Raw genomic sequence first — 26,351 nt, forward strand, 5'->3', positions numbered from 1 at the left:
AGGAAGCCTATGAATAGCTTCAAAGTTAGCTAAAATAATTAGCTAAAAATTGGTTAATATATAAGTCAAAATTACTCAAAATGTCTTCAAAATAGCTAAGAAAAATATTTCTTTGCAAATGTCCATCCAGGCTTCCGTAAGACACAGACACTGCTTTCAAAAATATCCCCTTGCTTCGTGAGAGTCAGTTAGCAATGACATTTATATAATTGTTGCTTAGACCTTAAAATGAATTCAAGATATGCAGCTAAGTAAATGCTAACATTTTTCAATACAAAACCAATGAGATATGCTACGTCAGTCAGAAAGACCTATACATTTTAGCATTTATATATATATATAAAAAAAGCAAATATATACAGAAAGACCTATACATTTTAGCATTTACTGTAACAATTTTTTATTGCAAAAAATATATTAAAAAGTTAATGCTGAAGTAAAAGGCTAGATGTTAGCCTCAATTTTAAATATTGTTATTTAAACATTAACATTAAGGCAGTAAAGATTAAAAGGGCTGTCTCACAGTCAGTCAGACACCCTGAAGCCCTGTCTCTGTCCTGACAGAACTATAAAGCTATTTTTTTAGCATTTGAGCAACTGCTCTGAAAACGGATCCAACAGCTCCAGAACAGGACTGTATTTCACAGAGGGAACAGGACCCTGGTTAATAAAAGTTTCTTTCCTGCCCTGGATTTCCCACAGGCACATGGGCACACATATAATCTACACTAACCCAGAAATCTTAAGTCATATTTGGGTTGTTTTTTTTTGGTTTTTTGGTGGGGTGTGTTTCCATTACACTCGGCACCTCCATCATGGTCTCCTGACGCTTCGGTAAACATAGGGGTAAACACACCAGAGGGCAAAAGTGCAGAGCCTTGTGGTTTCTGCGGCCATTATTTGACACTCACACTGGAATTATTAGACATGGCATTTTACAAGTTACCCACTGAGAGAGATCAAGAATGTGTGTGTGTGTGTGTAATAGAAGGGTGGAGAAGCTGCAGTGCAGATAACAACAGTGTGAGGATTACAGTGGAGACATTTCCAACATAAGAGTCATCCATCATGGCCTGATGTACCTGTAACTGGACAAGTCAGCCAAACACACGTGCACACACACGCACACACACAGTTTTCTTGTGTTTACCGAGAAGTTTGCATACAAATTATGCATTACGTTGCCCCCTACTGTAGCCTTAAAGATTAAAAAATATAACAAGTGTCCCCACACTTTCAGTGTTTTACAATGTATACAATATATACACATACAGTATATATGTATATATATATATATATACATATTAACACACATGTATAGATACATCAACATATATATTTATATATGTACATATAAAAATATATGTACATATATACACATACATATACGTGTATTTATTTTGCATGAATGCATGTACATACAGTATATGCATACACACATAAACGTCCATCCGTCCATCCATCCATCCATTTTCATCCACTTATCCGTTACCGGGTCGCGGGGACAGCAGTCTCCACCCAAAATCACACTGCACCGTACCAACCCCCCCGAACCTTCCTGCAGGTGGTGAGTCCACTGGTAACACATAAATGTATATGTATATATATATATGTAAATATATATATATATGTAAATATATATATATATGTCTATGTATCTATACACGTGTGTTTATATATATATATACATATATATATAAACACACGTGTATAGATACATAGACATATATATATATACATATATATAAACATATACAAGTATGTACATATACAGTATACACACATGCAAACAGACAGCGGCCTCTTCTGTAGCTCCGTGTTACTTACTCTGAAGGCAGTGCCCTCCTCGATGATGGTGGGCAGCTGAGAGAGGCAGATATCTACAGCCAGGTCCCACGCCTGCCTGCGGAAAAACACACACAAAAACAAACCACATTAGCTCTCTGATTCACTACTGTACACGTCCATTACATAGACATATATGCTAAGGAAAAAAAATAATAAAATCAATGAGAAAAAAAAAAAAAGATCCGTGCACAACATCCGTAGTGTCAGTGGCATTTATTAACTGACTCATTCCACCTTTCACATCATCATCTCACCCCCCCACCCCACCCCCCAATTCTTTACTCTTTCACCGTGAACAAGCAATATAAATACATATTTTATTTAAAATGCATGCTCTGAGGTCCTGGAGAGGGCAGCAGGGAGCCTTTAATCACATTCTCAACAGCAGCTCCTCTCTCTTGGTCATCATATCTAATTCATGAGGTTATGTAACTCACATCCAGCCTCATCACAGCATTCCTACTCTCCTTTTCTTTCTGTCCGTCTTCCCTTCACTTCTACTCTATTTTCTTTGCTGTAAAAAAGATCTAGTTCTCAATGGAGTTCATTCCCACACATTCACACTGCACGAACTGGTATTCGAAAATTAGGACAACACCAGGAACTATGTATGTTCAGGCCATGGGGAACAGGAACTACAAGCAGGTACCAGCATCTGATATAGTCTTAATCAAGTTGTAGCTAGTGGCGGATATTCTGTCCATGTTGGTTGAAAAACACGTCATTTCGTTTTACCTAACCGTGAGTGAGACAACAGGCAGCATTTTGTAAGAACCACATTCAGGAAGCTGAATACCTCAAGTAAAAATGGCTGCCCGTGCTTCTACTTTATTGCAGTCAAAGTCGGATTAAGATTATGCAAATAGGCCTTTGAAAAGATTTTAACAACATTTTTGTTCCCGATTCAAGAATTTCATAGGTGTCCTTAGCAACATACCGTATTTTCCAGACCCAAAAAATGCATAATGAAGAAAAAAAAAACAACCATAAATTGCTACGAAGTATAAATCGCACCAGTCAGCTAGAGTGCCCTCTAGCGGCTGTCAGTGTGTCATTAACGAACATGGACATTTTCAGTGGTACAGGAGTAGCAGATACTGGTACATTAGCCTAGAGTGCCCTCTAGCGGCTGTCAGTGTGAACATGTGAAATTGTATATTTTAATATATAAGTCGCACCTGAGTATTCGTCGCAAACCTAGCCAAAGGATGAATAAAAATACCGAAAAAAAAAAAAGGTAAATAAAAGCTGCGCTTGGATTTCCAAATCCTTATGAGTGTCAGTTGAAAGTCCTACAAAAGAACTGGAGTACGTTGTCTGCGTGGACCCGCCTGATACTTCCTGTACTTTAGTGAAGTTTTAACTTAACACCAAGGACTACTGTAGGGCAGAAAAGCAGCTACAAAACAACCATTTACTTGCTGTCCTTGTTGGGGAGTGACAACGTGTTTGTTGCCCAAAACAGTTCTTTCCACCACAGTATGGTTCCTTGAAATTGTGTCCTGAGTCAAATTGAGTTGGAACATGGCTGTGCTCATCAGTGGTGTTAGCATTACGGTCGTGTCATTCTTGATGATGGCGTGTGATGCTGGTTAAGTGAGCGTTGATGGCTCGCGTTCGATCAGATTCTCTCTGCGGCTTTAACAGCCCATTAGCTCAAAGTGCTGCGATAGACATTACTTCATTATTACCGAGGACATAATGTATCCACCGCTGTCATGCATAGTATGCGCAACATGCGAAAAACACATTAGCGCATGTGAGTGCTGGGCTGCGCTGTAGTGTAATTAAAGGAAGCAGAGGTAAATAAGAGCCGGTGGTGCAGCGTGAGTTCCATCAGCTTCTTTTTAACTAAGGAGGGGAAAAAAAAGTGTTTTAGGGCTGCAGTCGAGTCAGCTGCTACAAACTGAGGCTAAACAGGAGGATTTATAAATCCAGCTGCCACCTTGGCATGAGAGAATGTTTCGCCTTCCAGGCAGCAGCAACAAAGACATTACTGCATTATTAGGAGCAGATGTTCACGCTACGAAGGCGTCAGTCATAAAAGGAGTGGTTTAGTATTATTACTACAAGTAGTAGTATCAGTATTGGCTCAGGGTTCCGTGTAGTCTTGTTTTTATTATTATTACTTACACAACAACTATGTATCTAATATTATATTTTTTAGAATGGTTACAGAACCTGCTCTCTACCAAAGCTCTGTCCACGACTAACTGACCACTAGCTACTTGACCGCTAGGGTAAATTTACAGATCAATCAAACGAGGTCTTTCATCGCTTATCCTAAATATTATCACCTGCAACTTTTGTGGTTGGGGAAGTTACGGTACTAGGGTTACGTTTCCATACATGATTCCATACATATATTTTATATATTTTCATAATTTTATTGCCAATGAACCGAGACATCTAGTTGTAGGAGCATTAGTAACCAGGTTTTTTCTAAGACTGGTTAAACCGGGGGGGGGGGCGGTTTCTGCAATTTATTATTTATTCAAGTTACAAATATAGTCTATTTCTGTGTACTAAGAACAATTTATCAGGTTGAGAAGCTCCGACGGGCCAAAGAAAAAAAATTGGAAGGCTGCATTTGATCCCTGGGCCTCGAGTTTGACACACGTGTAATAGACTGTATAAAGGCTGTATAAAAAAGAAAGCACGTAGCTGATAGACTCCTAAGAAGCTCAGCAGTGGGCAACAAAAAAAGAAAGCACGTAGCTGATAGACTTCATGGTCACATGGCAACTCCTAAAAAGCTCAGCAGTGGGCAACTGGACTAGCTCAAGAAAGAGGTCCCTTCTGCTGAATCCCTGAATCCACACCCTGACCCAACGACAGGAGGCTGCATACACCCAGGTCCAGGTGTCTGTCCGTGTTATCTGTCGTATGAGAGTTGAGTTTTCCAGGAAAGGAACTCAGGGCCATTACGACCGACGCTGTAGTCCTTAGCCACCTCCCCTGTTGAGTGATGTATAAAATGACCCGGATGACTGAGAACCTACACAGCCATCTGCAACCAATCAAGTGCCGTTAGTATGATTTACCGTTACGGCGAAAATGATTTCCACTCAGTGAAAGCCTGCTCTCCTCTCTGTCTCTGCATTGCACTCATCCTTCTCTGGATGTCACATAGACGGAGCTCTCTACATGATAAAGTAATGGGCCCTCTGTTCTCATCGCTTCATCTTCTTCTGCTGCCGCTGCTGCTGCTAATGCTGAGTCATCTGGGAGAGTGGAGCACCTGCGAGAAGACTTCCATTAGACTCTATAGGCTCTTACTGCTCTGGGTCTGTGGATGCGGATGTGATGTAAGAGGATGTGGAGATTGGAGACCATCGTCCCAACCATGTGCAATGACTCGGCAGATGTTAAAGGCAACTTGATGGGATTATAACGTATAACCTGTGTTATACTGTGAACAGACCTGGGCAGAAGATTGGAGGGTACGGATCTCATATCAGTGTAAATGATGCCACCAATTCACCTTTTGACCCACAAATATCTTTGTAGAAGATTTGGTAGCTGTAAGCTTTGAACCAAAACGGTGGTGAGCAGCAGGATTTGAACCCCTGAAGTCCGCTAATTATCGAATAGGCATCAGTTGCCCCCAACAAATGAGTCACTGGACTTCATTAACCGTTGCTAGAAGAATCACTTCTTCTGAAGATCAGGACCAACTGATTACATTGACTGCATGTGTCTAACTCAGGGATGGGCAAACTGAGGCCCGGGGGCCAGATGTGGCCCGGTCAGCTTTTTAATCCGGCCTCCTGCGATACCCATGTTTCCCCAATAGATGGCATTTTAGCCTTTATGCATGACTTTTACATGTCATTTATCTAAGTTCACACCAACACTCCATCTATCTGCTCCTGACCCGGCCCCCCTGCTCAATTTCAGGACAACTGTGCCCCGCCAGGCAAAACGTTTGCCCACGCCTGGTCTAACTTAAGGCCCGCGGGCCAAATGCAGCCTGCTAGGTCACTTTGTGTGGCCCGCAGGAGCTTAGAAAGCGTTTTCCTTATAATAATGTCCAAGTTTCTTAACCTGATCATTTTGTTTTAATTACACAGAGCAAACGCACAGTATCTGTAACTTGAATAAAAGAGTCTTACAGTTACAACTGACCCTTCGAGGGGAACTGTTTTGCCGACGTGACTTTTTTTAAAGATCACACAAAGGTCATAGAAATGGACACGCAAAGTTTTTCTGGCAAATATTTGAGTATTTACAGCAAGCTTTAACTGCAGTTCTGCAAGTATTTTGAGCTTCTTTAAACTCCATCAAACAAAACCGAAAACCTTTTTTGGTAAAGCTGAAAGGAGTGAAGTTGCAAAGTGACGACGGTAAGACTTAAGGACAGAGTAAAGCTGTGAAGGAGTGTTAGGAGACAGACACGGGAAGATTTTGGAATTGGCATGTTTTAAAATACTCAGAAAAGTACGGATGACTACTTGGATGGAAATATTGGACAGTTTTTTTAAAAAGCAAATGTCCTCTGTCTGAGAAGTCATCACTGTTTTTACCCTGTTCTGTTTTATACTAAATTCAACAAATCCTCTCGTCTACTGCACCACGGCCACGGTCCGAACTTATTGGCTGAGTACAGGATGGACGGACAGAAAGTGTGGTAGTCTTTACAACGAGCGCTGCCAGAGAGTTACACAACAAGCTCTTCCTCCGGCAAAACAGGAGCGAGAGAGGCTGATAATGAGTGGGAGAGCGAGGCATTTATAGTCTCTGAAAGGAGAGACAATAGAGAGTGGGAGACATGTTTGTGGAGCTAAAGGGAGATAAATGATGATCGAGAGAGAGAAAGAGAGAGAGAGTGCGGACAAAAACAAAGCCAGCGGACGATGGAGCGTCTCTGTCACCGTGTCCGCGTACAATGGCGGTAATAAAAGTACACAAAGAACTAATCGATAACCGGAGTCCGCTTGTTAATCATCACAATACAAGCGCCTCTGATTTGATGTTTTGACGAAAAAAGAAAATGTGAAAGTAAGAAGTTTTTTGGGTTTTTTTTTTTGGCCAATTAACACTTTCAAGTTTGGTGTGAAGCAGGTGAAAACAGAAAGAGAGGCTGATCCTGAACCTGCGCTGCATCCTGATTATCTAACAGGAGTCTGGTTCCCAAGCCTCGACATGCAGGAGGAGAGGCTCAGGTACTGAGGCCTTGCCTTGACTGTGTCTGGATATTATTATTATGAATATTATTATTCATAATAATACATTGAAGTATAGTATAAGTATAATACGTTCTATGTATTTATCTCAGACAAAATCGGGTTTGTTTACTCTGACGTTAAAACTCTGCAGGTGGTAGGAACGCACCTCAAGTTTTATTGACTCGCAGAGAAGGCGCACGCGGTCAGTCTGAAGCGCATCAGAAAGCTGGGTAAACAGCGTTGAAAGTCGTGACCGTAGTACTTATCAGCTCTTGGGTGTGTTTTTTTTTTTTTAACCTATTGACAGATTCAAAAAGCGGAGTCTCTCTCATCTTTGAGGCGCCTCAGTGCGAAACATGTTGCCGTGAGCACGAACGCAAGTAGCTGTGATTGCTATGCAGAGCGCAAAAATCTTTTTTTTAAAGTAGAAAGATGACAAAAAAAGTTGTTTAAGTTTATCGGAATAGTAATTAATAATAAGTGGGCGACCTACATTAATTTTCGAATTAATTGAAAAAACTCGACTTATTACATCAAACATTTATATTGTATCCCAGGACATGTAAATATATCGTAAACGCAGTCCAACTAGCGCTTCGTGGCTACGTCGCCATCTTCCATACATTTATAAACAAAAGTCTTGTTCCATCATTCCGACGTACGACGTTTAACTCGCCAACTAGTTTGCACTAGTTCGGAAGTAGCGGAACGGACAAATACTTCGTCACGTGGCGCTATACACGGAAGATAGCGTTAACATTCACCGTTTGTACTTCATATATTGGATTGTGCTACAGTCGAGTTGTTTTTTATTTTTTGGGAACTCGTGGCTTCCAGGCCCAACCGCTACGACGGTACCGACCACTACTGTGGACCGCTTGTTCAATTAATTAATCATCAATTATCATTAAGGATCATTAAATGTTTTTTAGATTTGTTAGTATTGTGGAAATGATTTTTAAATATTGCCATTAGCTTTAAATAAAGAAAGTAAATAGTGAGGGGATTCTCTTTGAATGAATAAATTAGTAAAAATAAAATACATTATTTCTCTGTGTCCCGCTGCAGCCTGGTACCAAACTGTCTACAGATCGTTACCAGACCGGGGTTGGGGATCCCTGTTTTAGATGTTGATGTTACCACTGTGTTAACAAGAGTGTGTGACATAGGTACTTATGTACAGTATATTAGTTCAACAAAGTACAGCATGTAAGTCCAAATCAAGGGAAACAGCTTTCGTATAATCTTCCAAAAATGATTCACCCACTAATGCCTTTATTTGAACATCGTTAGGAATTTTTGGCTCTGGATTTAAGCTGAATCTAATTAATTCCTCAATGTTTTAAAATATATATATATAATAAATCCCAAATGTGCTGCTCAGGTCTCTGGTGCTACAGCCTTTAACCTAAATCTGCCAGCTCTGCTTCACCCAGAGATGTCTGACATGTCCCACAAAATCTTTTAATAATTTTCCCTGGGGTTTTCTTTGCTGCTTTCACTCAAAGCTGGACTTTTTCAGCTGCAGGTTGGTTGTGTGTGTTTGTGGGCCACAGAAGCAGGAGCAGTGTCACAAATCTATGAACAACTTGTCTGCACTGCAGTCAGTCTAACAGGGGGCTGCTGACAGAGGAGACACTGCTCACCTCTGTGTGTTTCTGAGGCAGAGACCAACTGTGTGTGTGTGTGTAATCAACTCACAACATACACAGAAACACATCATTGTGATCATTATGCTCAGACACACAAACACACACGCAAGGTGGAGGAGTGAAGGAAATGAAACACCTACACTCTCTGCAGCGCACCTGCTCGCACAACATTTATTTTGAGCAGTTGTGAATGTAATTAAAGCGCTAAGTTTCGTGAGTTCTTCCCTTGTTTGTACAGTAAACATAGAGGAACTCATTCGGAATCAGGGCTAAGAAAATTAAGTCATGATTGGACTCAACCAAAGACAAAGTGAGATTTGATGCCAGAGTCTGTGAAACCTGTATTTATTTCACCCTGACAGTGTCATGTCCTACTTGACATGTACAGTAAAACAGATGATTAAGTGCATGGTCTTTACAGCCTCAATCCCATAATATACTCAACATGTCTTTTCTCTACACATGCAAGACGTTCACAAAAACAATGTGTTGCAACACAATTCAAAAAAAAATATATATATATATATGTATAGTGATTATTTACTATTAACCAGGTTTAGATAACCTATAATCTTTAACATATCGATTAAATGTTTTTTTTTTTTTTTTTTTACATGCATTTAGGCAGATTTTTAACTAAAGTAGAAAGTAATTATGTCCATCCCAAGTCAGATTGATGTTCCAGCCCTAATGGACACTATATATAATAATAATAATAATAATAACATGATTGTGAATACATAATCAAAATATGTACTGATGCAATAATAAAAAATTAACTTGTGCTGCTCTAGTCAATTTACTTGGTTTTTTTTTTTCAAATCTTAATATCTGAGGTCACCTGAGATTCTTAAAAAATGGACACCCACAAACGAATAACCTGAGAAGGTAGCAAAAAAAAAAGTTGTACATCTCATTAGCCCTATACTTCTTTCATTGTGATGGCAATTAGCTTCTGTCTGATTTGCACATACAAAAAAAAAAGAAAAAAAAAAAGATCTTGACTAAAACGTAAAGAGCATTAATTCGGTAGAAATCAAAGACGTTATTTTAAATGATTTGCAGCCAACATCTGTGCCGGCTGTCTTGTTTGTCTGCACTCAGAGGCTTCATGGGCGCTCTGAACAGAGTACCAACGCCCCCCCCCCCCCCCCCCCCCGACCGCTCTGACATGGTGGTGTGAATGGAATGTTAAGTTGCCGCAGCTTTATTTCCTGTTCTGTTTTCTTAAACCAAACAGATACGTCTGACATCACTTCACGAGGTCAAAACCCCAATTTAAGACGTTTCGCTGCCCCTGTGCTCTGAGCGTTAAAGAGTCAATCAATGGGAGGAATTTTCCTCAATTATTATTGCCAAGATGTCAATAAACACGCAAAATTATCTTTTAAACCAAAAAAGTTTTACAATTTTCCGGACAATAAGTTGCTCCAGAGTATATGTCGCACCAGCCAAAAAAGAAATGCATAGTGACGAAGAAAAAAAAACATAAATATAAGCCCCTCAGAGTATGTCACACCACCCAGCTAGAGTGCCCTCTAGAGGCTGTCCGTGTGAAAATAACAAACATGTGAAATTATATATTTTAGTCGTAACGGGAGTAGCAGATACTGGCACACAAGCCTAGAGTGCCCTCTAGAGGCTGTCGGTGTGAAAATAAACATGTGAAATTATATATTTTAGTATATGTCGCAATTTAGCTATTTGTTTGCAACAAATATAATTACTGTATTTTCTGGACTTTTTCCTTTGGCTGGATTTGCGACTTATACATTAAAATATATAATTTTCTTTTCTTTTATAAATTTCATGTTTGTTATTTTCACACAGAAAGCCACTAGAGGGCACTCTAGGCTTGTGTACCAGTATCTGCTACTCATGTTGCACTGAAAATTTACATGTTCGTCATTTTAACACTGACAGCCGCTTGAGAGTATGCTAGCTTGGTGGCACGACTCATACTCCGGGAGAATTTATACTCCGGAGCAACCTATATATATATTTTTTTTTCTTCTTCATTATGCATTTTTTGCCTGGTGCGACTTATACTCCGGAGCAACTTATAGTCTGATAAATATAGTACTTTTTTTTGGAGAATTTTCATGTGAGATAATTGGAGCCATCAACTCACTGCTGACGGTTTTAACAGGTCTATTCAGCATTTCCATGAGACCCCCCCCTCAAAAACCAGTAAGGTCACCACTGCAGTATCTGGTGGTATCACTCGTGCAAACTGCATAAGTACAGGTACGTACTTTGAAAGCACCTGTACGAAACACCTGTCCTGCGTGACATCTCTGCTAACTTACCACATGGCGTGCATGTATGTGGGGGGCAGGCGGGGGCTGCTGACTGGAGTACAGTTGTACGACCTCATTATCCTCTCTGCCAACAGGAAATTACGGAACAAGCTGGCCACCAGCAGGTCCTGACGAAACAGCTTCTGGAACAAATCTGAAGGACAAAGACAGGAGCGGCATTAACCATCCTGCAAGAGACACGAGAGTGGCATAGTGGGGGGGGAAGCCAACAAAGCTAAATTAGTCCATGAATATCCAACTAGAAGAAAAGAAAAACAAAGGTTATTTAGAGTAAAGTGGCTGCTTTGGAGAGGATTGGCGAAGTCGGAGCTCTCAGAACACAGCCATGTGTCCTGGTCACATTTTAATTAGCTCATTAATGTAGTCACTTATTCACTCCAATGGGGCTCAGACGATCCTTACGTAACTGCTCTGCTCCACGACTGTGGTGCGGGCGCCGGAGTTTGGGTATGTGGGAAGGAACAGAGACACTGCAGTCAAATATTTGCTGTTAGTATTAAAACGTTTGAATGAAGAGAAGTTAATTGAATTATCACAGTGTTACTGAGGAGTAATCTAAAAGTTGGTGTCCCCCACAAAATCTGAACTTCAGAGTGTGTGTGTCCTATTAATGCGGCTATACTTGTGGGGACATATTTGTAAAAAAATACCCATATGAATGGGACACTATAATAACAGGGACATTTGATTCAGGCCGGAGGTGGGATTAGACCAAGGGTCAGATTATAGTTCGGGAAAGGGTTCAGGGTGTGTGTTATGTGGGTATCGCTACAACTGCGTGGACGTTTTTGTAAATATACTATTATTAAGGGGACACACTGTCTTTACAGGGACGTTAGACGTAGTCTGGAGGTAGGATCAGAATTGTCAAAGTGTCAGATTCGAATCCACCAGCCCCCCGAGGTGCGACTGAGGTGCAGTGAGCACGGCACCGATCCCCACACACTGCTCCTCGGACACTTACCTTGAGCTGTCCCCCCCCTTCTCACTATGGCGGTGTGATAAAATCAGAGGACACTTTTTATTGTTTGCCGTGGCGTGCTGTGCAACCGTGACAAATAAATCACCTAATTACATTTTGTCTTCATTTTTAATCAGTGTGTGTTATGTTTTTTTTTTTTTTTTGAAAAATACTATTACCAAGGGTACAGATTGTCCTTATGGGGACATTACATAATCTGTAATCTGGAGGTAATAACTGTTAGATTAAAGTGAGGATCCAGTTTCTCTATATTTCTCTGCTGGAAAGGAGACAAGTACGTGTTTAAAACGATGCGCCAGAGTGTGTGTGTGTGTGTGTGTGTTTTGCAAAGGGCAGCCTGTGAGTAACAGCGTGTATTCTCATGTTGTCACCACACACAGTTCTGTCTGTGTGGGTCTCTGTACATGACTATACTATACGGTCCCCACAGTCGGGTAAAATGATGGAATCACAATTAGTAGTTGAGACGGTGTGAAAACACAATCCGTCTCAACTGAAGGAGCCGGAGTCTGTTTTTTTACTGCACCGCTGCCATTTTCACGTGAGTGTCTTCCCTTGGTTTTTAAACTGATGCTTCACTCCTGCACTGGTTTCAATGGGGGGCGCTAATTTGAGCAGAAGCAGAAACAGTTTATTTTTCATCATTGGCTTGAGATAACACGCAAACAACAACAACGACTTCACTCCTTCATCTTCAACACCAATCAACGCTGAGAGTTTGTTTGTTTGTTCTCCACATCAGGGCTCGTGATTGGGTTTTCAGAATCATTTTTAGTGATTATGGTAACACTGTGCTCATCTCTCCAACAAGCTCCATGAAAATTTGATCATTTTATATTTGCTCTGAGAAAACCACACATACTGTTGAAATAAACAGCGTGGCTAGGATTTTTTTGGGGGGATTTCAACAACAAGAATATAGACCTCATAGTCAGTAAATATGAAAAAAGAAATTGAGCCAGGCTTCATCGGAGCCTTTGTTTTCCCATGATTTCTTATTTCCACTACAGCTGCCAAATATTGACCAAAACATAAAAATACTGCATTTCTAACAAAATAATACTTTTTTCAAAGCACACATTTGGCAAAAACAAACAAACAACTGGATCAACGTATAAAAATTAAGGAAGATGTTTGAGGTCATACTTGTGCAAACAACCAAATCCCCAATCAGGATGACAGTGGAAGAAGTACTTCAGAGTACTAAAGCACATACTGAGAGATCATTCAAAACTACAGTAAGACCAGGGACTGCAGCTGCAATTGGAGATCTTCTTGCTGTAAGACAAAAGCACTAAACACTACAACTCCGAATCCAATGAGCAGAATTGTTTTCATGCAGCTTGACTAAGAATTAAAAGAAATAAATCTGCACTTTCAATTAAAAAAACGGCACTATGTCTCTTTAAACCCCTCTACATTTCAAAGTACAACTTTCTTTAGCTGCTTTAGCTCCTAAGTGTTTCCTAATCATCTCCAGACAATTGAAATTGGTGCTAATCTCAAACTTGAATTGTTGCCTAAGATGCTCAGTGTCGAAAAAACCATGCGACTTGTATCATCTCTCCGTCTTGTGTGTATGTGTGTGTGTGCCTGCTCATGAACGGCCTCACCTCTCGGCAGCACATTCCAGGCGATGGTATCGGTGATAGCTGTGAAGATCCAGTTGAGCTCTCCGAGCGGAGTGCGTCTGTCGTTGAGCCTGCCAGGGATCCTGCACCACAAACAAAACACAGATGGCACTTTGTCAGCCACGGTCTGTGTACAGCACTCGGCTGACTCAGAGTCATATCATCTGAGCGCAGGCACTTTAGTCAGAGAGGCCGACGATTCAGTATTCATGTTTGCTTAGACATCAGATACAAGGGGACAGGATGGATATGAACAACGGCAGAGACCACGTCTATGCATACCGTTATTGGACCTAGGGTGTTTCTATTCAACATTTGTGTTTATATAGTTCTAGTAGGATGAGTATATAACACGTATGATGTGATTTGGATTTTACCGTTTACTGAGATTAGAAATGAAAGTATTAATGAGTACAGATCTATAGATATATGTAAATATATATAAATATATATATATACATACTTCTATACATACATACATAAATGTATAAAAATATATAAACAAACAGAGATATATTTAAAATAAAAATATATATACATATATAAATATATATGCATCTTCTTTTTCTTTCAGCTTTGTCCCTTTTTCAGGGGTTGCCACAGCGAATCATTGATTTCCAATATAAATATACTAAAATATATTTATATACTTTAATATATAAAATATATGATATATATTTAATACTATATTTACATAAATATATATGCATATATATATATATAAATATATATATATGCATATATATATATATACATATGCATATACTGTATATATATGCACACATTTGCATATATATTTTATATGCAAAATTGTTCAGAAACAAAGTGTGCGTGCCACACACATGACACCAGTTTGCTCCTATATAGTGGTGAGTATCCCCGCCCATCACGCAGGAGACTGGGGTTTAATTCCCCAATGGGGAGGCTGTGTTAGTGGTTCCATAGTGTAGCGGTTATCATGTCTGCTTACACATCTGCCTTACACTCAGGGGGTCCTGAGTTCCAGCTCCTGAGGAACCAGGAACTGTACTTGGGTCCTCTGAGGGACAGCCTATCAAAGCAGAGCTGCTGTTAACACAACAATAGCCCTCAAAGTTATTATTATTAATTGCATAACGCCCCTTTGCTCAGCTCCTCTCTCAGTTTGCATCCATCTCTTGTCGAACCCTTTCTGCCATGTTCGTGATTCAATGATGTTTCCTTTACCACTAAAATAATGGGTTCGGCTGCCGCGGCACATGCTTTGGTCTCGTGGCATAAGAGCTGTAAAGTCTGAGCAGAGCTGGGGCGTCGCACCCAAACACAGTATTTTTGGTAATTTTCCTCTGGTGGTGCTCCTCTCCTAAATCGTCTGTATCTATTTTTTATATTCATGGCTATCCAATCTGGCGTCTTGCATCCCTTGCAATGCTTACCTAGCATGAGCAACCACTTTGTGACAACTAAAGAGGTTCTAAAATGATGTAAGCCTCTACAAATCAGGATAAGACTGTGGCGTTTCCTTTGAATTTTGAGGTTTCAGACAGGATGTGCTCGGTACAAATGAAGCTGCCCTCTGAGTGCTCTCGCCTCCACTCAGCCACAGGCAGATCATGTTCCTTGTTAGTCTTAACGGTAGAGCGTTCACTCGAGAACAGACTGTAGGGGAAGACGTATATGTACTCCATTTGGTTTTTTTTTAAATTTCTGCAACATCCTTATCACTTTTAACACACAGAAGCGAGAGGGAAAGAAAACATAAAAAGTTATTTGAAAAATACATCACAAACCGCAGCACTGAAAAAGCGCTATTTAAAAGTATACCGCGCAGAATAAAGTGAAATCAAGTAGTTACGTTTAAAACATTGTGGCTTCTTAGCTTATACTACACAAACACTGTCTACACCTGTCAGAAAAAATGATTTTAAAGGATCAAATGTGGCTCAAATACTGGCCCGCGGGGCTGAGGTGTGTTCAGGGAGCGCCAAAAATGAATTTCCACATTTGGGCACATGATGAGAAATAAATGCACCTGACAGCTCCTGTGTCAGGGTTTTATCACAGACGTGTTGAAGCAGATTTGGTCATTTCACAAAGTGAAGGAAGAATAAAAATTAATAATAATAATAAAAATAACTGCCCTAGGCTCGGCTCGTCCCCTCATCAGCCAACGCTACAGTAGCATCAGTAATTTCCCACCGTTTTTATACCAGGAGACTCCTCCTGATGCAAATCCCTTTAGGGAGTGTTGGGATTTAAAGGTTAGTTGGATTTGCAGCATGATTTTTCTACAGCGGATAAATATAAACTTCCACGAAACATGAATCGCGAAATAGCGAGGGACTACTGTATAAAGGTTAATATATATTATTATAATTTTTATATATATATATATATATATATATATAAAATTGTTTACTGCTAAGTAAAAGTCCATGCCATCAAATCTGGTCCAAAGAGTCTGGACATGCCTGATGTACACCATATAAAGTCAATGTGCTCCAAAACAAAGGTCGTCTGAACTCCCACTGACCTAAAAACTCCCATTTCCACCTCTAAGTGACCAATAATAGCAGCTTCCAAGCTCCTGGCAGACAGGAGCTGACTGTATAAGCAGGAGAAGAGGGGCCAACACGGAGCACTTTGAGTTCCTGCCAAAGGTGTTTGGCAAGTCAGCAGTAAGGATGAGCACTCAGCAGTTCCCATCCTTCCTCAGGATCCAGCGTAATATATTTACAGAAACACAGGGAGACAGCGGAGATGGATGGATGGATGAATGGATGGATGGATGGACGGGCTGAAGAAAATGCCAGAAAAATGCTCTTGTAGATACTTTCTAGATTGTGTCATCAATCAAAACTAGATGAGCCTTTATAAAACACTGAAGTGCCATCATTCCAGTCGGTTCTGGTTTTCCCAAAAAAAAAAAAAAAAAGTTTATTGAACAAAATCATTTTTGGAGTACACTTAAGTATTCTGCACAGCTGTGAGTCCACCGAGTAGAAGAACTATCTGGGGTTTATATTAAAGCTAAGTTTATATTTTTGAAAGATTGTCCTGGAGTTCTGTTCTTTATCTAGTCGTCAAAGCCAAGAAGACAACTGATGGACATCGGTCAGAATCAATTAAATATTTCTAGTTAAATAAAAATTTTAAAAACTTTGTTTTTCAAGTTAGGTAAAAAATATTTTGTTTCTGTACAGACCAAATTGACATTAAAAAAACATTTTGCATCGACAGGCTTGATTTGAAAAATTGCTCATCATAACAAAAAAAGAAAAAAAAAAACCCTATGAAATTAATTAAATAAGGAACAATAATTAAATAAAGTGATGTTGACCACCTTTTCAGGTCTTTTCAAATAATGTCCACTCAGCAAAAGGATTACTAATAAAACCTCTTCTACAAAGGTAAAAAATAAAAAATAAAAAATGACATGGCTATTTTAAATGTGGAAAGTACTGTATTTAAAAGCAGTGTTTTTCAACACTGGGCTCGTGGGGTCATCTGGAATTCAAGAAAATTGATTTAAAAAAAATTACTGATAAAATTATTATTTTAAAATTTATGATTAAAGACACCACACAATCTTAAACAACTGCATTCTTTCACTTTCACAAAGATAAATCAATGCAGCATATAAAAATATCTGAGCTGGGGCATCTTGATTGACATCTCGAAACACGTGACTGCACAAGTGACAGCTACCAAAAGGTCTCTGGGGTCACTGGCTTAAAGATATATAAAAAAAGGCAGACATTAAATGACAAGACATTTTTGAAAGAAATGGTGACTGGTAAAAAAAAAAATCTCCAAATAAAGACCTGGTTCTTGACTTGAAGAACGGGGTTTGAGCCTCTGCAGCTGCTCAGCACAGACTAAAGTTACAACGTGCATACGACCAAAGACTGAAACCTAATTTAATACCGAATGGATTCTGATGCCAGAGTCGTTCATCACACGCTGTAAAATGCATGATGACAGCAGCTCTGGCACAAAACAATAGGTCATATTTTACAAGCTGCGCCGTTCAAAAACAGTTATGTCTCAGTTCAGAGACATTATGATAAGGAATTTACATTATAGCCACAATGATAGGATACAATATTTACTCATTTTATTTTATAACCCTATCTTGTGTTTTTAACTACTGTCTGGGACTGTTTTTGTCCATGTGTTTTTGTACACTGATTTGACATTTGGAACAATCGGTTCTCGAGCGGTGAGGAAAAAAAATAGTCGCCACCTACTGGCAGAGTTGGGTAAACTTTAGTTAATACTAAATATCTATCCAAGGACACTGGTTTAATGACATGACCAACAGCAGCTCTAACTGTAGCCTGTGTGTTCCTTGTGTGAGTGGGGCGGAGTTATCTGACAGGCAGGTAAAATTCATGTGCTCTTTATTATGGTTAAAAGGCTGTTGGGAATCGATAGAGGCGGGACTGGGTTGCTGGACGCACAGTGTGTGGAAAACAGAGACAGAAGGAGGCACCAGATGGAGCGGAGACGGAGAAATGATCAAATTCATCAGCGTGTCAGCAGCAGCCGACTCCTTTGGAAACGTAGGGTTCGAAAGGGAAACAACGCCTTCAAATAATGATTAAAGATCAGTTATGGAGATAATCACGATCACGAAAGGCACGTGTCGAAATGTCTTAGCATGCAGGACAGCATGGACCCATTAAATGACTGCAAATTTCAAAAATCAGACCACCGGACCACTTACCATCTAATCCGGCTTTATGTGGTCCCTGAACCAAACTGAGTTTGACACCCCTGCCGTCGAGGCTTTCAGAGGCAGCAGTTAGCCAGAGCAACTGATGTGGACAGCAAACACTGGATTCAGAAAAATAGTTCGGAATGACCCTGAAAATTTTCATTTTGTTTCTAGTAGTAAATTCATTTTAGGAAGACTACTGAAATAAGTTAAAAAAAATTTCATTTTAGGAAGACTACTGAAATAAGTTTAAAAAATGAGCAGAATTTCTCAAGAAAGTTGAGAAAAAAATGGTTAGTAGTTAAACGGGTTCAGTGCAATTGTCTATTATGAACTAGCCCTGCTGGTCAGCATTAGTACTGCAGCACAGGTAGCGTAGAGGCTGGACCTCATCTTTCATAGATGGTACAATCCATGGTCAGACTTCCCTCAAGAAAATGCAGCATGCTTCAAGCTACGTGTAAACCAACCTCAAGTTGGGTCAAGGTCTGCTGACCAATAGAAACTGACCATAAATTTACAGAGCTCTGGCTGGTGCACTGGTGCCTATACAATATCGGTCGCAATGCAAACCATGCAATATTCGCTGGTTCAATGCATTAAGCAGCAGAGATATTTCAACACAAGCCATGCAGGTGTGAGCATTAGATTTATCTTCGGCCTAATCTGCTGTAATCCAGACTACAGTCTGGACCGTGGGCACGCTGAGTTAAAGTCCATGAAATGTGACACAGTCTGTTGTTCTGCTGCAAAAACTGAAGACAAAAGCAACTTTCCTTTTTTTACAGCTTAAACCTCATCACCTCTACGTTTTTGGCTGAGGAAACAACCTGCTGCAAATTTGTTGTTGTTCTTGTTGTTAGTTGTTAGTACGCAACAAAGTCAGCTGATGATGAAGTGTCTGCTACAGTAGCTACACTGGGGGTTCTACGATATTTAACTCTGGCATTTGGCTTTAATCAGAGCTGCTGGCACAGCGTGGTACGGCCGGGAGGTGGGAATGAGTTTAGTGACATTTTTCTTTTATGAGCACAGAGACTATACATTATTTAACCGAGGGGGACATCAGCTGAGTCGGCATTTAGTGGCCACTAAAAACCGCTGGACGTGCAATGAACCAAAACAGCAGCAGAGGTCTCATGGACCTAAGTTACATCCTGGGTGATTACAAAATAAAGCTGTCTGTGTCATTAATGCAGATTAATGTGAATTCTTCACTCTGGGTAAACTTTATTTTCAAGCCTTAAAGTTGCAGAATGTCTGACTTCAGCAACATTTTTGGGTTTTCTCCCAAACAAGAGACCAATCCTTTTTTTTTTATCATTCCTATACCTGTACATCAATTCAAGGTCGGCCGTCTCATGAAATTCATATCTTACTAGTGTTTTTTTTTCAATATTGTTTAGAACTGACAACATCTTGAATCCAATTTCAGCAGAGCACATGAACCGATTCAGAAAAGGTCAGCGTTTCTGCCGCCGGGAGAACTTCCTTCTTTCATGTTTATAGAGTTTTGTTTTATTATCGCACAACCTTGGTTTGGTTGGGCTTTGAATGCGTGAGGCTCACACAAAGAGTGGAATTAAAAAACAACAACAAGAAGAACAACAGCAACAACAACACAGCTCAACAGTATGTTTGTAGTTCTTTCAGCATGTAGCCTGAGGAGTTTCTGCTCGTATTTGTTAAGGACACACACATGAAAAGGCCATAACAACAGTCAGAACCTCAGGAAAGTGGCACTGTTGACCAGGTCTTACTTGAACAAAATGTTTTAAATTCTACTAATTGTATTTTTTTTTCTTGGCTTGAGTGAAAACTGACAATTACATCAACTCGAGAACAACAACAAATTATATGAGGGTAAGTTAGGGGTCCTCTTTAGAGATCGGAAGGTTGGGGAAAATAATGGAATAAAAAAAGCCTCCGGTCACTAGGTGGCAGCAATTCATACGGAGGTTTGTATACATAAGAAAATACATATTATCAGGTTCTTAATAGTGTTTCAGTTTGGGGGGTCGTGAAAAAATGTCGGCTCCCTAGGGGGGGGCATGACAGAACATAATTGAGAAACAAATCAGGGTTTTAGTTTACTGGTTTGGCCTGGAATTTTTATGACTTTATTGGATTTTTTTTTTTTAATGTACAAAACTGACTGGCTCAGAACTTAGCAGGTCTGAGGTCAGGTAAAAACTAGCTTTGTCATAAATAAGTAAACCAATTCTGAGTGCTCACACTGTTCTTACAGTAAGTGCAGAGTCATAAATGTTCTTTTAACCCCCTTTTCCCAGAAGCAGAGTGTTTGTTTTTTCTTTATCCTAGCTGGAGAAAATAATGAAAATAAATGAGAGAGAGTGGGTCTGACGGGGAAGGTAGGGCTAACGAACAAAGGACTCATGTTCACAAGGACGGTCGTTATCACTTTAGCTAGCTAGTATTTACTTTACGAGAGTTCTGCGTAACTTTGCTGTGCCATACATCAGAGCAGCAGTTCTTAATTATTTGCTATCATGCCCCCCCCTTGGGGACAGAAATGTTTTCATCGACCCTTTAACCCACACAAATTGAAATATTATTGAGAACCTGATAACAAGTATATTTTTTCATCTGTACAAACCACTGTATGAGGTGCTGCCACCTAGTGACTGGAGGCTTGTTATCATTCAAGCATTACAGCAGTGGTACACTTATGTCCAGCGTGCCATATTCCATTGGTAGCCCATTGGTCCATTGGTGCAGTGGACCCAAGTACTTTGTGACGAAACTGGAAACTGGTGGACGAAAACACGAAGATAAAAGACAAACTGCAGGGACGTATTTCTCATGAAGGAAGAACAATGATAAATGAGACGTAGGGAGGTGAAAGCACAACACATTAAAATTATAGATGAGCTCCATTCATCTTGTATGAGCATGGGAAATACGTTGGCAGTTAATGTATATACCACCCACTAATTACCTCACACTCACGTTACCCAGGGGTCAATTAGACAACATTGGTTGGATGAACCACTTCATTAAGATTTTTTTTTTTTTTTGCTTCAATGACTAATATACAAGTTGGAATACAAAAAAAAATATCTATTTTTTTAATTAAAAAAATCTGGTGGAGTCGCAACAAATCTTCAGAGAGAAAGAGAGGACGTGAAGGCGGAGAAGATGTGTGAAGTAAGATGAATAAGTTCAACGCTTACTTTAAGTAAGAATCAGCAAATCGCAAAACAAATCTAGTGTTTGAAAAAAAAAAATTCCCTCGGAGATTTTGTTTTTAATTATTTTTTTTGGAAACCACAGGGTTTCTGTCAGCGGGAAGATGTTGATAGATTACAACGAAAGTTTGTTCAGCCTCCGCTGTATGATCAAAAACAAGCCTCCGAGATTGATTAACAAAATAAATCACTGAGGGCTTTAACACTGGACCAACTTTTTCTTTTCCTGTGAACACTTTAAGTCGGAAGCATCTGAGACGGTTATTCATAATTATTCTGACAGAGCCATTTACGCGTTTATTTAATCCCGACGCTATTAACGCAACATTGTCCTTGGTGTTGATCAGGCCGGATTTTACTAAAATGAAGCTACTTCCCAACATAGTAATACAGTATGTTGACCTCATTCTCTGGTTTCAAGTCTCACTAACAGAAAGATTTTGGACGAAAAGGCCAAATTTGCATCGTTCAGTTCACTTTTCATAAAAGAAAAAAATTTCTAGTTGAGCCTTTGTCTTGTTTATTGTGACCTCTTCTGGTATATACAGGAATTTTAACAAATTTCTATTTAAGTTTGGTAAATACCTTGAGGTTTTTGCCAAAGAGTACACAATAAAACTATAACTCCATCTCAGAACCTTCTAATATAGTCTCATGAAATATCCGATTTTATATCCGTTCTTGAGTGTAAATGCGCACATGGAAGGATGAAAGTCCTCTAACCTTTCTCTGCACCTCTATTTGATGTGTCCATTTCAGAGTGGTGCTACCTTCACGGTCCTACAACACTGCTAAAACTTTGGATACGACACCCATCCTGGGTCCTGATATTAAGATTTGAGTGACTGCCTTAGATTCAGGTTTTAAAACACTTGGCACTTGCGAGTTTACTGAAAAAAAAAAAAAAAAAAGAAAAGTGTGCGGCTTTAAATCTGTCAAACTACTGCAGCTTTGGCACCAGGGGTGAGAGTTGGGGGGAGGACAGACAAATATACGGCACCTGCAGGATGGAAAACAAAACAGCGAGGGCCGAAGAAAGACAGCACAGCAAGACGGACGAGGTGGGAGACGAAGACTACAGGATAGCGACGCAGGTCTCCTGAGAGACGGCGTGGGGGTATTCTAAAGATGGACGTGAAGTGGCACTTACTTTTCGATGAGGTCTAACGTCACCCCGGGCACCAATTTGGCACTCTTCTGCATGCAAAACCTGAGGGAAAAAAAACAAGAAAGGAGACAGGGAAAAGTTTGAGAAAAGGCAACAAGAGGTGTTTAGGAAATCAATAAAACCATTTGCCCTTAGCAGTGTTTACTTTATGAGCGATAGGAGAAATAACAAACAAATATAAAAAAAAAACTGAGAACTGAAAGAACTGATTTCTGACAGTGAATACGAAGGGGGGGAAACAGGATTCTGTAAATAACTGGCGTGTACCGTTCTTTAGCTCGAAGGGTTGCTCGTATCTTGGAATACTTGTATGTCGGGGCGCTCTTATCTCAAGGTGTTACTGTAGTTATCAAAGACTTTTTTATTCCCTTTTTCTTCAGTCTTTTGTTTGTATTTATCGAGCACTGTACTGTTATTTACCAAAAGAAAATCTGATTCTTCCTGTCTAATCTGGGTGGATGATCTAAGTGAGGTCAGGGCGATGACATCTCTGCCTCACAGAGCCTGGATGAGAATTTGTATCCAACATCTGATCCGAGACAGATTGAGATGTAGGCCATGGCAATTCAATTCAAAGGTTCTCCCTGCTGCTCAGGAATAATGAGATCCCACATGGCAGCAGTTCGACGTTCCTTCTCTTTAAAGAACAGCATGGGCTCCGAGTTCGACTCTGCACCGCACTCATGAAACAAAGACAGCGGAGGATGCAGTTGTTCCGTCGCCTAAATGATCAAAAGTCAATTGAATCTACAGTAGCAAACTGTCTGCTACACAATATCGTTGCGCGGCGGAGCAGAAAATATTTTATTTTGTCTACGAGCAATTGTGTAGCTTTAATTAGCTAACTTCTAGCTACCTAATTCGGGGAGCAGTTTATTATTTATATTTTCCTCGTCCGACACCGCAGGTGTTTCCGGACCATGTTGTACTTTCAATTCTTCAAAAGAAAACTTTCTTTTTGTAGATAAGTAATAATATGTTTTTTGTTGTTTTTTTTTTTGCTTTGATCAGATTCTTGACTATAAGAGAACTTTTACTAAATCTTTGCCTTCTGTTTTGTCAAGGTTAAAGCTATTTTGCTTTTCATTTACAGTTCATTTACAGTTATTTAATTGAATTTAGCTGGGTTAGCTGGCTAATGCTACTATTGTTTTTAAATTCTGTACAGTACTACTTTAGATATTCCTTACGATTTTTACATTGTACACATCATTAGAGATTTCTTTTTTAATCAACATATGTCTAATTTTAGCTACCAAGATTTTAGTTTGCAATTAGCATTAGCTTCCTGGCTTTTTTACATTGTACACATCATTAGAGATTTCTTTTTTAATCAACATATGTCTAATTTTAGCTACCAAGATTTTAGTTTGCAATTAGCATTAGCTTCCTGGCTTTTATGTAACTCTGGTCTTAAAATAAATTAAAATGTTCATGTTTTTTTTTCTTTTGTCAAAAGTTAAAGCTTTTTGACATAACGGTATCCGTTCTTCCAAAAGTTGTACTACTGTTTTTACTTTTAGCTAAATATTTTAAGTTTAGGCATAATTTAAATGTTAGCTAGTTGTGCTAATGTTTCGCATCTCAAATTACTGATGACTTTTTACATAAAACCCATTGTACCGTTTACTGAAAAATGTTCTGTTTTTCTTAAAGGAACGCTCCCGCTTTTTGGACAGTTAAATAATAATCATAACAGTTAATAAATAGTGAGAAATACCTGCAAGAGATAGAAACAGAAGTTTGTCGAAAAGTCTGGCATCTCTGACTGTTTGTTTTTACTGAGCCAGACTAACCATCTTGCTTCTCTGCTTTTGTCTGCCAGCTTCTATAACCATGAATTGTCTGATATTCAGCAGAACAGGAGATCTTAAAAATAAAGTCTGGGAGAAACACTCAGACTGGCCAAAGTAAAAAAAAAACAAAAAAAACAAAAAAACAAAGAGAAGCGCAGGCAAAGACAGTTATTGCATCAGTGTCAGCATGTATTCACTGAACTCCTGTGTCAACAAAGAAAAAAGATCCCTGAGGTGGAGAAGGCAGATGAAAGAGAGGAGAAATGAAAATGAAAGAACACGCCTGTATTTGGTCAGACTGTTTTCTTTAAAGTGGTTTTAATCTAAAAAGTGTTTGCTCTCTGACATGATCTGGACCGAGAACATACTCAGAACTTTTATAAAGTCAGTGTATGAGCGGACGTGCTTTGCCCCCTGGTTTGCCTACTTGGTGTGCTGAAGTCTCCCTCACTATTCAGCTCCTTCTTTCCCTCATATATTGGCCATCAGCCTTAATAATAACATTTCAAGACTAACGATGAAAATTGAATTAACTGGAGTGTAAAAAAAAAAAAATTACAGTGCGGGTGTCCGATGCCTTAGGCTAGTTTTGGTTAAACATAAAACTAAATAGATGTATTTTATTAATGAGGAGATGCTAACTGTATACAAAGTGCTATTTTTAGGTATACAGCTCGGGATATTTTGTAGAATATTCTGGATTAGTGTAAAAACATTTTCATTACTGTAACTCTCACGGTGTCAGTGTTTAACTGACGTAAATAATTAAGTTGAATTAATTAGACACTTTTTTTCTAGGTTATTTTAGAACAGATAACTTAAGTTAACTACTATTAACAGAGAATCTTCCAATTATTTGGAAACTAATTCTACATATCATCTGCCACCTGCAGGACTAAGTTCATACTTTGAAATTTGATAAGTTTAAATAAAATATTCTGAGATACGAGCATGCAAATTTTTGCTTCGAGATACAAGCACACTTACAGACGCCGACACTAGGTGGCCGAGCACTTAGAGCAGCCTACGCCGCCTCATTCGTTCACTTCACGTGTTTGCGATTTCCGTACGCAACCCCGGCGAGTCTTCCGTATTGTGTTTGCGTTATCTATGTGATTTTCTTTTTTTCTTTCTTCTTTAATCCGGACCGTCAATCTTTTCCAAATTATATAATTTATTTATATTATCATTATACTTCTGCCTTTTCCCTGCAATACCCACGTTTCCCCAATAGATGGCGTAGAAAAGGGTAAAAAATATTTTAGCAATTTAGCCTTGACTTTTCCCTGACTTGTACACATCATTTATCTTAGTTCACACGAACCCTCTATCTATCTACTACTGACCCCGCCTCCTTGTCAAATCTTAGGATCGATTGTGGCCTGCTGCTAAAAAAGTTTGATCTGGTACATTACAACATCTGAAGAGTCTGACTTGTGCTCGGGAGCCAGAATGAAGGTCAAAAATGTTCAATAAATAAATAAAAACAAACACACAAAAAAAAACAAAAAAGCAAATGTAGCACAATCCAAAGCAAAGCGTCCAATCGCCAAATATAAACAAAGCTCTCTTCGGCGTATACCTCCATGTAGCGGCTTATTCAGCTGCTATGCTCGCACTCTAGTCTCCACGTGAAACGTGTATTAATGGCGTACATCGGAATGATGGAACAATATGACGACATAACCGAGAAACGCCGAAGGTCAACGACGCCATAAACCGAGGGCCCCCTGTGTTGTGATAAACCTCAGCTGCTCAGAAATATGGTTTCTCACGTACGTACAGTGGCTTGTACTAAGAAAAGGAAGGAGCTGTGAATTAGACAAAGATTCATTGCTGTGTCTTTTTACTTCAACTCTGTCTTCTTCTTTTTCTTC

General features: G+C 39.4%; 1 protein-coding gene across 1 annotated transcript in view; it reads right to left on the reverse strand.

The window, feature by feature from the left end:
• rptor (regulatory associated protein of MTOR, complex 1) overlaps positions 1-26,351 on the reverse strand; it is a 209,177-nt gene that overhangs the window by 60,477 nt on the left and 122,349 nt on the right. Inside the window, exons 13-16 of the mRNA XM_025058498.1 lie at positions 22,661-22,720; positions 13,585-13,685; positions 10,978-11,122; positions 1,828-1,903 (exon numbers count right to left, since the gene is read on the reverse strand). Of these exons, the coding sequence (XP_024914266.1) occupies positions 1,828-1,903; positions 10,978-11,122; positions 13,585-13,685; positions 22,661-22,720 (382 nt within the window). The remainder of the gene's footprint in view (positions 1-1,827; positions 1,904-10,977; positions 11,123-13,584; positions 13,686-22,660; positions 22,721-26,351) is intronic.

This window comes from Cynoglossus semilaevis, chromosome 9 (assembly GCF_000523025.1).
Source record: "Cynoglossus semilaevis isolate Cse_v1.0 chromosome 9, Cse_v1.0, whole genome shotgun sequence".
NCBI lineage: Eukaryota > Metazoa > Chordata > Actinopteri > Pleuronectiformes > Cynoglossidae > Cynoglossus > Cynoglossus semilaevis.